The following is a 12,818-nucleotide window of genomic DNA, read 5'->3' as shown; positions in this document are numbered from 1 at the left end:
GTATTATTATGCAAAACTGATTTCTGAACAATTATTTGCCCTTTTATTTAGCTATATTTATCTTTACTGGCCCTTGCCACCTCACATTAGCTTGAGTGTCAGCTGTGAAAGGTAACCTGAAGTCTAAGTGTCCTGTTAATAACCTGACCTTCCACGGTGTCTCCCAGCCCCTGAGATGCACAACACCATCAAATAAAAAGCAATTACGGGACTTTATTATTTGACATTGTTATGCACTGGAGCTGGAAGACAGTGTGAGGTTGGTCAGTTGACAGGTCAGGAGCTGGCAGACTTCAGGTGACCCACTTGGAGCACGAAAAAAAAATATATAAATAAACATATACAGTAACTTAAGGAAGCTCAACACAGTACCATTGATTTAAACATATTCTCATATTTATACCCCCAAAACAGAACATTTTTCAATAGCATTCTTAATGTGGTTGTTACATAAGCTATATATTTTATTAGCAGTCTGCAATAAAAAGTAAAAAGAATATCGCTAAGAGCTCATTTGTGACACTTCTGCATTTAGAGATAATTTCTTCTATAACTTTTTAGGTTAGTATAATACCAGTAATGTCCATGGCAAAAATTTCCAGCAAGAGGAAAAAGGATTTCTCGATCAGAAAACACAACGATTTTGTTAACCTGTTTCCACCAATCTAGAGCAAAGGCTCCTTACTCTGTGGGACATGTTTATCATGTATTATTAGATGAGGGACAGTGTGGGTGCCGAGGCAGTGGGTAAATGTAGCTGCAGTGCTGGAAGACTTTGGCTTCAGAGGGAGGGGGTATGACTAATGTGGCGGGGAGGATATGGCAATGCTATGGGTAGTAGGGGTCTGTGGTTTTGAATATAAACCAGGAGAGGCACCTCTAAGTGTGGGAGTAAAACAATTTAATGGGAACCATACAGTTGGCAACTCACATGTTAATGAAATAAAACAGGTACATCTGTATGTGTAAATATCCCAAAGGTGTCACCAGTAGGCGTTATATCCATCCCTTTGCAGCACCATAAAATGATAATCTCCCCGCTGGTCGCGACTGGTATGAAGTCGCCTAAGCGGTGTAGGACGATCACGTCACTGGAGTGCAACGCATTTCCGAGCATGCGTGCTGCGAATGTTGTGGCAGCCGAGCTCCTTTACAAAGGATGTTGTGGCAGCGCGCATGCTCAGAAATCCGTCGCACTCCAGTGACATCATCGACCAACGCTGCCTAGCCACCTGCGCCCCACGCCTCGCTCTGGGATCCCATTTACTGCACAGCCGAATTCCTACCAGCAGCGACCAGTGGAGAGATTATCATCTTATGGTGCTGCTAGCGAAAGGATTTAAAGCCTACTGATGACACCTTTGGGATATTTACACATACAGATGTGCCTGTTTTATTCTATTAACATGTGAGTTTCCAACTGTATGGTTCCCATTAAATTGTTTTACTACTACACTTAGAGGCGTCTCTCCTTCTTGTTTATTTTCAGCCTTGCTGGAATTTGGCTTCTATTCCTATGTAGGTGGTTGCCCTCAGTGAACGGACTTCTTAGCCAGAAACTCCTTATGTCATATGGACTTTTCCAAGGGACTTTATATATTTTTATAGTTTTTATGTGAACAGTGTTTGCGCCTTTTCCTTTTGTTTGGTCTGTAGTTTTGAAGTGGAGTTAGGAATGTGTGTTTTTGGTTTTGGTTGCACAGTGAAAGAATGTGGAGGAGAAATAAGAATGTGACTGCGGGCGTAAAGGATAGAAGAATATGGCTGTGCTGGGAGATGTGGCTGTAGTGGGAGGGGGAGAATAATGTGGCTGTGGTGGGAAACATGGCTGTAGTAGGAGGCAGAGAAGATGTGTCTGTGGCGGAAGGAGGGGAGAACAATGTGGCTGTCATGGGGGGGGGGGGGCAATGTAGATGTAGTGGGGGAGAAGATGTGACTGTGGTGAAGGAGGGAAGAAGAATGTGGCTGTGGGTGGGGGGAGACAATGTGGCTGAGGTGGGAGGAAGAAAAGAATATGGCTGTAGTGGGAGAGGGTAGAGGACTATGGCTGTGGTGGAAGAGGGGAGAAAATGTGGCTGTGGTGGGAGAGAAACTTTGTGGTAATAGAGGGGAAGTAAAGTGTTTTTTTCTGGCAGAGGGGAAAAGATTGTGCCTGTGTTGGGGAAAAGGGGAGGAAATGTAGCTTTGGTGGGAGGGGGGTGAAGGAAGTGGCTGGGGGTGGGAGGGGTAGAGGAATGTGACTGTAGGTGAAAAATGTGGCTGGAAAAATGTGGCTGTAATGGGTGGATGGGAGGGGAGAAGAATGTGGGAAGGAGGAGAGAGGAATGTGGCTGGGGGAAAATTGCGAATTGCCTTTCAATTGCCTTTCAATACAGATTTTCATGAAAATGAAACACTTTCAGAGAAACAAATATGTATATGTTTTTAGTGGAAAAGGGTTGCTGTAAGAATTACCTGTTATTACTAAGTTAAATTTTACCTGTATTTTTTTCATGTTTAGAATTTCACCACTGCAGGCGAGCCAGACTCTGCCCGATGTGACACCGTAACTGTACTAGCTCAGCGGGGTTGTAGTAAGGAAGATATCATCAATCCTGAAAGTAAAGCATCACCTGGACGCTCCCAACCAGGTGAAAGAGTCCAGCTGACACCAGGGAGCATCAACCTGCAGTTGCGACCAGGTAAGACTATATCACACAAAGTAGAGCACAATTTGAATGTGCATTGGGTAAAACTGTCCAGTTCTATCCTGGAAACCACTTAGCAATAAGCAGACTTTTAGGGTTCTGCTCTCTGTGCTATGTCAGAGCTTGCTGCTGGGCAAAAGGCTGGCTGCTGGTAGAAACCTAAAAAGCTTCTTGTTGCTAAGCAGTCTCCACTGTTTAAAAGACCTTCGTTTTTAATAGAACATTGGAACCCAGCTTCACATCTAGAGCGCCCCAACCTCCAGAGGCCTGGTGGTAACCCCCAGAGATAGGAAGAGCTGACATTCCTCCTCAGGGTGCAGGTTACTAGGCATGGTGGGTGGTGTACACGGTAGAAAGATGGGCACCAGTCACTTTTATGCTTGAACAAAAAGAAGTTTATTTCTCACAACAGGAAAAATGTGGGAGAGAGGAATAGGACACAGAACACCCTTAGTCAAAACAGCAGATTGGCATACTCCTTAGACAAAAATGTAGAAAGGGTAGACAGCAGTACAGAAAATAGCTTTTAGGCTGGAACCAGCAATCTGTAGTTTGTAGCATGAGCTGTCTCCTATAGCAACAGTATTCAACTCGCGTAAGGTGCAGGAACTCTCTGGATGATTCCATCTTGATGCTTTCCCAGGTTCTCCATGGCTCCATCCTTTCCTTCATGTTTCCAGGTAGTGAGCAGGCTCTCCCTTACAGAGCCCTGAGCACATAGCTAGGCCTCAGACTTCAGGCCTACCCAGCAGCAGCTGTTCCTCACACACCCACCCAGACTCTGGGTGGAAAGGACAAGAATCACCTGACTTCCTCCAAATAAATACCTTCTCCCAGCATGCTCAGTGACCAGTGTGATTGGCTGAGAAAAGTATACATATTCATAACCTAGACTCACTGTAATTCATCACCCTAATGCCAGAGGTAACAGTGCCACCTATTGACAAAAGGGAGAAACCACAGCTAAATCAGGCTTAGGAGGAAAAATCCAATGATCACAAAGACTACAAATTAGCCAGACAAATTTATTAGCAACCCTGTTTGGGACAAGGGTGCTACACATCTTTTATGAAAGTATGAAATACCAGTATGTAAATGAGAACCATGGTTATAAGTAGTATAGTGGGATCAAAGCCTTCCCTGAAGACGTCACAACAGAATGCTTAGAGCGGGACTTGTCCGACGTCATCCTGTGAGTCAGTGTATGCTTGCAGCCTGTGTGTTCAGCTGGAGCTGACACAGTTTAAAGAGTACTGCCTGTTTATCTATTTAGTGCCAGGAATGACACCTATTAAATGTGAGTGTGCATTTGTGTATTTTAATGTCTATTTTTTCAAATAAATGGTTTTATTCAATTAGGATTGTCCTTTCTTGTTTCCATTTGCTTTTGGGGAGAATGGAACTGTGTTGAGAATTGCTCTTGGAAGGGATAACATAGTGGTAAACTAATTGAGAGAGACTTAACCCAATGATTCGGGGGTCAGAGTCATCTGGTGTATATGGTGGAGGGTCACGTGTGGAGTTTTTTCACTCTAAATATGCACCAAGAAGATTTTTGTGATATAAAAATGTTTCATATTTAAAGTTGAGTAACATTGAACACTTGTTGCAGCAATATCATTTTTGTGGCAGTTTACAACACATGACACTTTAAAGCACTGGACATCTTGGTTATCTGCTGCATATAAATTGGATGAATTAATTTTTTGTATTTTGGTGGATGTATTGGACATATTTTATTGCACATTTAATTTGTGATTTAGTATAAATAGAAAAGACAGAGCACACCTGCTCCTAGTGCAACACCGTTTATTGTTTTGAATTAAAAGATAATAAAGTAACACTAAACAGTCACATTGTGTTCAGAGAACAAGCACAACTATGTGAAACTGTAGTGGCTCTCCCATGTGTAGGGCTCCAGGCAGGATCCAGGGTAAGCTGACAGCCAAGGTTCTCAGTGTAAGCCGCCTGCAAACAACGAGGATCCTCCAATCACCGGGAGACTCGATCCAGATACACATCTAAGTGATCCTCGAGCAGTGCCAGCTGGTATCTGAGGCTAAGGTTGCTATGACAACACGTTTCAGAGGGCATGGCCTCCTTCTTCAGGTCCTTCAGGCCTCCACATAGACGCGATTGTTCTTCAAACACAATGTAAGTGTTTAGTGTTACTTTGTTATCTTTTCATTCTAAACAATAAACGGTGTTGCACTAGGAGCCGGTGCACTCTGTCTTTTCTATTTATGTTTTTGCAGTTATCAGTTATCCTGCTGGTGGATGGAGCAGCACGGCACACCATACACCACACCGAGTTAACCCCTTTCCCTGGTGAATGTTTTAAGACTTGGTTAAGCACAATTTTGATCATTTAGGATCAACTCATTTTGTTGGGGTTTTACTTTGCTCTTACAGACTCATTGGACACTAGCGCTATGTTGGTATTTTTTGTTTAATTTATTTAAATTTGTAATTTAGTGCACATATGTCATTATTTTATAATTCATGACACATTACACGTATTTATTTATTGATTGGATGAAATCTATGCACTTTTTTATATTTATTTGATAAGAGGGCTAGGTCATTTGAGATAGGTTGTAGACATGGCTGTTTTTATTTTATCTTGCAACTGTAGCAACTGTTGGATGGGAACCAGTATAAACACAAGGTTAGAGGATATATTGCCAGCACACTGTAGATCTTCATAATAGCATTAAAAAGTTTATTGGACTGATTACATCACAGCAAAGAATTGCGACATTTCAGAGCCACACAGGACCCCCTCATCAGGCCGTCATCTTCACATGGGCTCTGAAACATTGCAATTCTGTGTTGTGATGTAATCACTTAAATAAACTTTTGATCACTATTTTGAAAATCTACAATAAACTGAAGATATAATGTATGCTTTAGGCAAGTCCATTATTGCCAGGACGCATTCCTGTGAGAATCTGAGCACCTAGCTATCCCAGGAGGCCATGCTGAGGCCTGGTGACATCACTCACACTTCTTGGAAACATTGGAATCTGGGGCCAAGGTAAGTATTTTTTTTTTCTTTAGCTTTTAAATCTCCTTTGCAGGCAACTTTGGGATTGACAAAGGTGGCCACTCATGTTACAATCTCATTACATAATCTTTTTTTTTTAGATATGCCAACAACTATATGGTGTGAGGGCTTATTGGATTGGATTAGATTAACCAGTTCTGGACCGGAAGGATTTGCCCCCTTAATGACCAGGCTATTTTTTGCGAACCGGAACTGCGTTACTTTAACGTAAAATTGCGCGGTCGTGCGATGCTGTAAAATTTATGTCCTTTTTCCCACAAATAGAGCTTTCTTTTGGTGGTATTTGATCACCTGTGCGATTTTTATAAACAAAAAAATTGCGACATTTCTGAAAAAAAATAAAAACAATATTTTTCACTTTCTGTTATACAACATTCCCCAAAAAAATGTAAAAATCGAAATTTTTCTTCCTCGTGGGCCCATTTGTATTCTGCTACATATTTTTGGTCAATAAGCGTATTTTGATTGGTTTGCGCAAAAGCTATTGCGTCTATAAACTAGGGGAAAGATGGCGGCGATCAGCGTTTTTTTTTTTTTGCGGAACTGCAACATTAGGGCGGACAGATCGGACCCCTAACTGACATTTTTGACACTTTTGGGGGGACCAATGACATTACTACAGTAATCAGTGCTAAAAATATGCACTGTTACTGTAATAATGACACTGGTAGGGAAGGGGTTAACCTACGGGGTGATCAATGTGAGCCTAGAGGAGTTTTTATTAACTGTATAGAGGATGGGCTTGTGAAATGATCATAGAGACCTGTGATCCTATCTAAAATCTGGTTATTTCGTTTTGTTAAATTCAGTTGATTCGTTCAATGCGTATTCGGGATTCGTATTCGTAATTCATATTCGGAATTCGTTTTATGTCTTTTTCTAATTTTCTTTGAATTTTCAGATTTTTTTCAAATCAAAACATTTGATTTCATACATTTTAAATTGGTTGAATCGAAAATGTTATTTTTTTTTTTATTCGAATGTGGCAAAGTGAACAAACAAAAGAAAAAAATCTTTATCAAATGATTATAATTACTGTTTAAATCAACTTTGGCTTAACAAAAGCAGCATTATTTCAAAACAATATTCTAAAAACACACACAGTCTTTGATTTCAGAAATATGTTTACAGTTCGAATTCGAATAAAATTGTAAAATTAGATTTGAATTTCAATTTGAATTTCGGAAATTCGGACGAATTTAGTTTCGGTATTCGGAGCATTCGGTAGACTTCATTTATTCTGTAATTCAGGTATGGAGACATATCTGAATCTCTGAATAACAAAAATTTTGTTTGAATATTTATTCAGAACTAAATGAACCACACATGTCTAGCTGTATGTTAATGTAAAGGCAAATGTACATAATTTGTAACATTAGTACTTCTCTTCAGAGTAGCATGATTCAAACATTCACTGGAAAATGACAGTTGGGGATTAAAGTCTGAATAAGGAGAGTTGTTAGAACTTTAAATTACCTGGGGTAACCCGAAAGGAGAAAATCTTTGGTGCATGGTGGCATGGTGCATAGTGGCAAACAGTGTGCATTGCCACGCCAAATAACATTGAGATAAATATTGGGCAGAGTTGCCCCTGAAAGATAGCAAAGAAAAACAGAGGCTAGAATAGAACCACTGCTCACACAAAAAAGAGAAAGAAGTAAAACAAGAGGAGAAAAATGGAAAGTATAGGGGATAAAGGGGAAAAGGGGGAGGACAAAGAGAGGGTAATAAACAAAGGAACAAAGAAAGCCGGGGGGGGGGGGGGGGGGAGAGAAAAAAAGGGAGACGATAGTGAGACACAGAAAATGAGGGCTATGGGGATTTTAGTGGTACCATATAACAAGGATCATAGAAAAAAAATGTAAAATACAAAGGTAAGTTTATTAGTATAAGTAAAAAAGACAGCAATTTAAAAATAAATGAACAAGTCTACATGTAACATTCAATTACATCCCATAAAAAGATCTCTCTGATTTGAAAAACCTGGAAAGCCAGCTGTTCATTTATATTTAAATTGCTGTCTTTTTTACTTATACTAATAAATGCACCTTTTGTATTTTACATTGTTTGTTTTTCTATGATCCTCGTTATGGTACCATTAAAATCCCCATAGCCCTCATTTTCTGTCTCTCACTATCTTTTCCCTTTTTTCTTTTTTCTCCCCCCCCCCCCCCCCCGCTTTCTTTATTCCTTTGTTTTTTTTCCCCCCTCTTTGTCCTCCCCCTTTTCCCCCTTATCCCCTATACTTTCCCTTTTTCTCCTATTGTTTTTATTCTTTCTCTTTTTTTGTGATCAGTGGTTCCATTCTAGCCTCTGTTTTTCTTTGCTATCTTTCAGGGGCAACTCTGCCCAATTTTTATTATAGTGTAATGCAGAATTCATAGCGAAGAAAACCATGCTGAATAAACAGTGTGGTATAAGCTCCAATTTTATGCAATTTTCTGCAAATGTGTCAGGGATATAGCTACAGGGTGCCACAAAACAGGTTCTCTGCTGATGACTATTCTGCAGAGGTAGTCTTTCAAAAGTAAAAGCAATTTCTGCATTGGTCTCAGTTTCCTTTATAATAATACTCCTTATGTGAAGGATTTTCTTCAAAGTAGAGCTAAAGGAAATTTTTTTGTCTTCGTTTTGGATAGCGTAAGGGAGATTTATAACTCTTGTAAAGTTTATTTTTGCCTTCTGCATCCCTTTGGGGAGATTTCATTTCCTTCCTGTCCCATAGCCTAAAACAGGTGAGAGAAAATCCCTCTAAAGTGAGGGGATCCCTGGTTGTCATAAGGGTCACCAGAACTAGTATTCTAATTGGAAAATATCCCCTCTGTTCCTGTTCTGGGGACAACCCAAAATATGGGATTTACTTTCATTTTAGGATACAGACGGTCCCTGGTTTACAAACATCTGACTTACAAACGACTCCCACTTACAAACAGAGGGAGACAACAGGAAGTGAGAGGAAATCTACACATAGGAAGGGAAAAAACCCTGTGAGAGTTATCATGGGAAGAGGTGTATCTACTGAGGCTTTATTACCCATCCTTATTTAAACAAAAACCCAAAGTTTTCAAAATCAAATTGTCATAGGGACAGAAAGTGAGGTGAAATCTTCTGAATAAGGGTACAGACAGCAAAACAAATGTTACAGGGGTGTTAACCCTTCCATACTCTATCCAAAAAAACCTAAACATCATTTTTTTGGCTGGAGCTACACTTAGCAAATGTACCTGTTCCAACTTACATACAAATTCAAACTAAGAACAAACCTACAGACCCTATCTTGTTTGTAACCTGGAGACTGCCTATGTAATAGAGTGGATGAATCTCCTCAACGGGGGAACAGACAGAAATAAAAACTGACAGATGTCTCTACTCTATCCAAAATTAAAAAAGTTTTGCCTTTAGTTGTACTTTAAAGTAAACCTGTCACGTCAAAAGTATAAATAACAGCCTCCCTGAAAAGCTGACAGCACCAAGGAGAGTACCTTGTTTGAGTCCTGGGGGGGGGGGGGGGGTCTGCTGTGGTCCCTAGCCTAGGTTATCTCTCTGGTGGAGAATGACCCTCAGGTTCTAAGATTGGGTCTTGAGCCTCTGGCTTAATGGCACACATAATGGAATGTAAAGTTGCTTCGTGGTCTCTAGGGATCAGTGTTTCTTTTTCCTTGCAGAAGGGGAACTTTTTTATGTTGGCTGGCTCAGGAAGAAACCAGGAACCTTACTGCTAGCTTTGGGGTGGCAGAAATGTGAACCTTTGTTTATGCCTACACTGCACCTGGTAACATTCCCTATGCTCTCTGCAAACCTGAAAGCAGCTCCTCCCATATTTTTTAGGCCCTAGTTTTTCCATGTGTGGGCCTCATTAGCCTATAACCTTTACAAAAATGTACAGTGTTTTTTCTTAGACCAACATGCAAAAGAGATTATGCACATCATGAATCTTAACAGTATAAGGTCATAGTTTTAAAACATTTTTTGGGGTCAATAGGAAGCAAACTGCTTGGCTCGCAGTTGCAGGGTGGTATTTAAATACAAAATCCCCCTTGGCAATAAAAAGGAAAAAGCACACATTTAGGAGGTGGCAGGCTTGCCTCCTTATATCCCTATGTGAAAGATCCCTTAAAGTTTACTTAATATTTATTATTGAACAAAGTATATAAATGTGGTAGTAGCACACTGCCACCTAGTGATATAACTTAGGAAATTTCAGGGTGCAGCTGCTGCAATCACCAAATGTGTTCTCACACACTCATCTGGAGGGATGAAGGCACGTGCATTGGTGGCGTAACACGTAGAGGTTGAGCCTGGTGGCGAGCATTTTCACTGGATTACGTGAGAAGCTGGATTTTATTATATGCTTGTTTTTACCTAATAAATGTGAGTGCATTTCTTGAAGTGGGTTCTGTGCAGTGTGTTGAGCTTAGTAACCCAGGTACTGCACTATTGGAGGCTGTTTTTTTTTTGTTTGTTGCCTATGACCTCTGTGTGAGCTGTGTGGAGCCATCTTGGAGAGGGAATTCCATCGTTCTTAAACGAACCTGAACACCAGAGTTTGGTCCATCAGATTAATCTGCGTTTATGCTTTGTTGACCCTTAGGGATCTATAATGGAGATGAGCTTGCACTTCACCTGGTGAAAGGAGCACGAGTGGAAAATTGTCGTTACACTGTGGTGTTATCTCTACGAAGCACCTAATCAAATAGAGACTTTTTTGATTGCACAATATATAGAAAGCTTTCATTTTTATTGCATTGGCCTTTTTTGCATTAAATGTTTGTTTATGGATTTAATTTTCACAAGCACTATATATATATATATATATATATATATATATATATATATATGAGATACTTAGCTATTTAGTAATTTTTTTGTCACTTTTAAGTTATTATTTTTACCCTGATTTAGCGGCAGCGTGATCACACATTTTAGTGTTGATATATTATTATTGACTACTTTATGAGAAGAAGTATCAGTTTCATCTAATTTTTTTTCCCCTAATGTTATCAGGCAGAACTGGTGAATTTGAAGTGAAATTTAGACGGGCAGAAGGTTATCCTGTGGATTTATACTATCTTATGGACCTTTCCTTCTCCATGATTGATGACCTTATAAATGTAAAATCACTAGGAGATAATCTGCTCAATGCCCTAAATCAAATAACAAAGTCTGCCCAAATAGGTAAGAGTGGTGCATGTACTAATTTTTTTTCTGCATTCACTGTATATCAGGTATAGTCATGCTTTAAGTGTGGCAGCCCCAATATAAAGGTTTATCAAACCTAGCTGTGGCTTGCTAAAATATGGCTAAATGTGGGTTGGGGCTTATATAAACGGGTATTGTGATGTATGATCTTGTTTCCAAATGATTGGGAAGTATGCTACATGTGACCACTTTACAGTCAAACGGTGTAGCCTTGCTGTATTATAAGCAACCAGAGTATGTTTTGGGTTGGTCTGAACTGTTAATATGTTTTTCTATTACTTCTGCATATAACTTACTCTTCTTCCTCCAAAGGTTTTGGTTCCTTTGTGGATAAAACTGTACTGCCATTTGTGAGCACGCATCCAGAACAGCTAAAGAACCCTTGCCCAGATAAAACCAAAGCTTGCCAACCTCCCTTTTCCTTCAAACATATCCTCACTCTTACCTCTGATGGAGATAAGTTTAAAAAGCAGGTTGGAGAGCAGTCCATTTCTGGAAATCTGGATTCACCAGAAGGAGGTCTAGATGCCATGATGCAAGTGGCAGTTTGTGGGGTAAGCAAAATTCGCTAAAATATTGCAAACTTTCAAACTGAATCATGGGACAGAACTTTTAAACAAGATTTAAAATAAATTTAGAAGAGACAAAGCCAAACCTGGCTGGCTAAACCGTAATGTTAAAAAACTTATTAGGGGGAAAAAATGGCCTTCAAGAAATATAAATCAGAGGGCACAGTATCAGCTTTCGAGCAATACAAGGAGGCAAATAAGAAAAGTAAATACGAAATCAAAATGGCTAAAATCAACTTTGAGAGACAAATAGCGGAGGATAGTAAAAAGAATCCAAAGAAATTCTTTAAAAATATCAACAGCAAAAAAACTAGGGCAGAGCATATTGCACACATAATTAACGATGATGGGAGGATGGTTACAGAGGACACTGAAAAAGCAACCGTGCTGAATGCTTTTTTCTCGTCAGTCTTTACACAGGAAAAGAAGGGGTACACTGACCATGACTATATGGTTAGTAGTAATACACAGGACTTGCTGCTATGGCTAACAGAGGGTGAAATCAGGGAAAGGCTGGATAAAATTAACACAAATAAATCACCAGGCCCGGATGGCGTACATCCGAGAGTACTCAAAGAACTTAGTAAGATTATATCTTGACCACTGTTCCTGACCTTTGCTGACAGTATTATGACAGGAAATGTACCAGGGGATTGGAGGAAAGCTAACATGATAGCGATATTCAAAAAAGGGCAGAGGCATATCCCAGGAAATTATAGGCCTGTCAGTCTGACATCGATATTATGTAAACTTCTGGAGGGGATGATAAGGGACTATATCGTAGAGTTTGCTAAAGACAACAACATCGTCAGCAGTAATCAGCACAGGTTTACAAATAAGCGTTCTTGTCAAACCAATCTCTTAACATTCTACGAGGAGGTGAGCTAGATAGGGGGAGACCAGTGGATGTGGTGTACCTGGATTTCGCTAAGGCATTTGATACAGTTCCCCACAAGCGCTTAATTTATAAAATAAGGTCTGCAGGTATCGACCGCAGGTTTTGCTCTTGGATACAGAACTGGTAAAAGGGCGTGTCCAAAGGGTGGTAATAAACATTGCATACTCAGACTGGTCTGAGGTGGTAAGTGGGGTCCCCCAAGGCTCAGTCCTAGGATCAACCTTGTTCAATTTATTCATAAACAGCATTGAGGACGGGATCAGTAGTTCTATATCAGTTTTTGCAGATGACACAAAATTGGGCAGGGCAATAACTGCACAGCATGAAGCAGATATCCTACAGAATGACCTGGACAAAATAACAGAGTGGGCAACGACATGGCAAATGAGGTTTAATGT

The 12,818-nt window shown here is 40.0% G+C and overlaps 1 protein-coding gene across 2 annotated transcripts in view; it reads left to right on the top strand.

Moving 5' to 3' along the window:
• ITGB2 (integrin subunit beta 2) overlaps window positions 1–12,818 on the top strand; it is a 156,686-nt gene that overhangs the window by 91,118 nt on the left and 52,750 nt on the right. For both annotated transcript variants that reach the window (XM_082262384.1, XM_082262385.1), the window contains exons 4-6: window positions 2,501–2,681; window positions 10,759–10,929; window positions 11,266–11,507. In XM_082262384.1, the coding sequence (XP_082118510.1) occupies window positions 2,501–2,681; window positions 10,759–10,929; window positions 11,266–11,507 (594 nt within the window). The remainder of the gene's footprint in view (window positions 1–2,500; window positions 2,682–10,758; window positions 10,930–11,265; window positions 11,508–12,818) is intronic.

The sequence above is a fragment of the Pelophylax lessonae genome, assembly GCF_965119305.1.
Source record: "Pelophylax lessonae genome assembly, chromosome: 6".
Taxonomy (NCBI): Eukaryota; Metazoa; Chordata; class Amphibia; order Anura; family Ranidae; genus Pelophylax; species Pelophylax lessonae.
The sequence above is the reverse complement of the archived record's forward strand: the minus strand, read 5'-3'. Positions and strand labels throughout refer to the sequence as shown.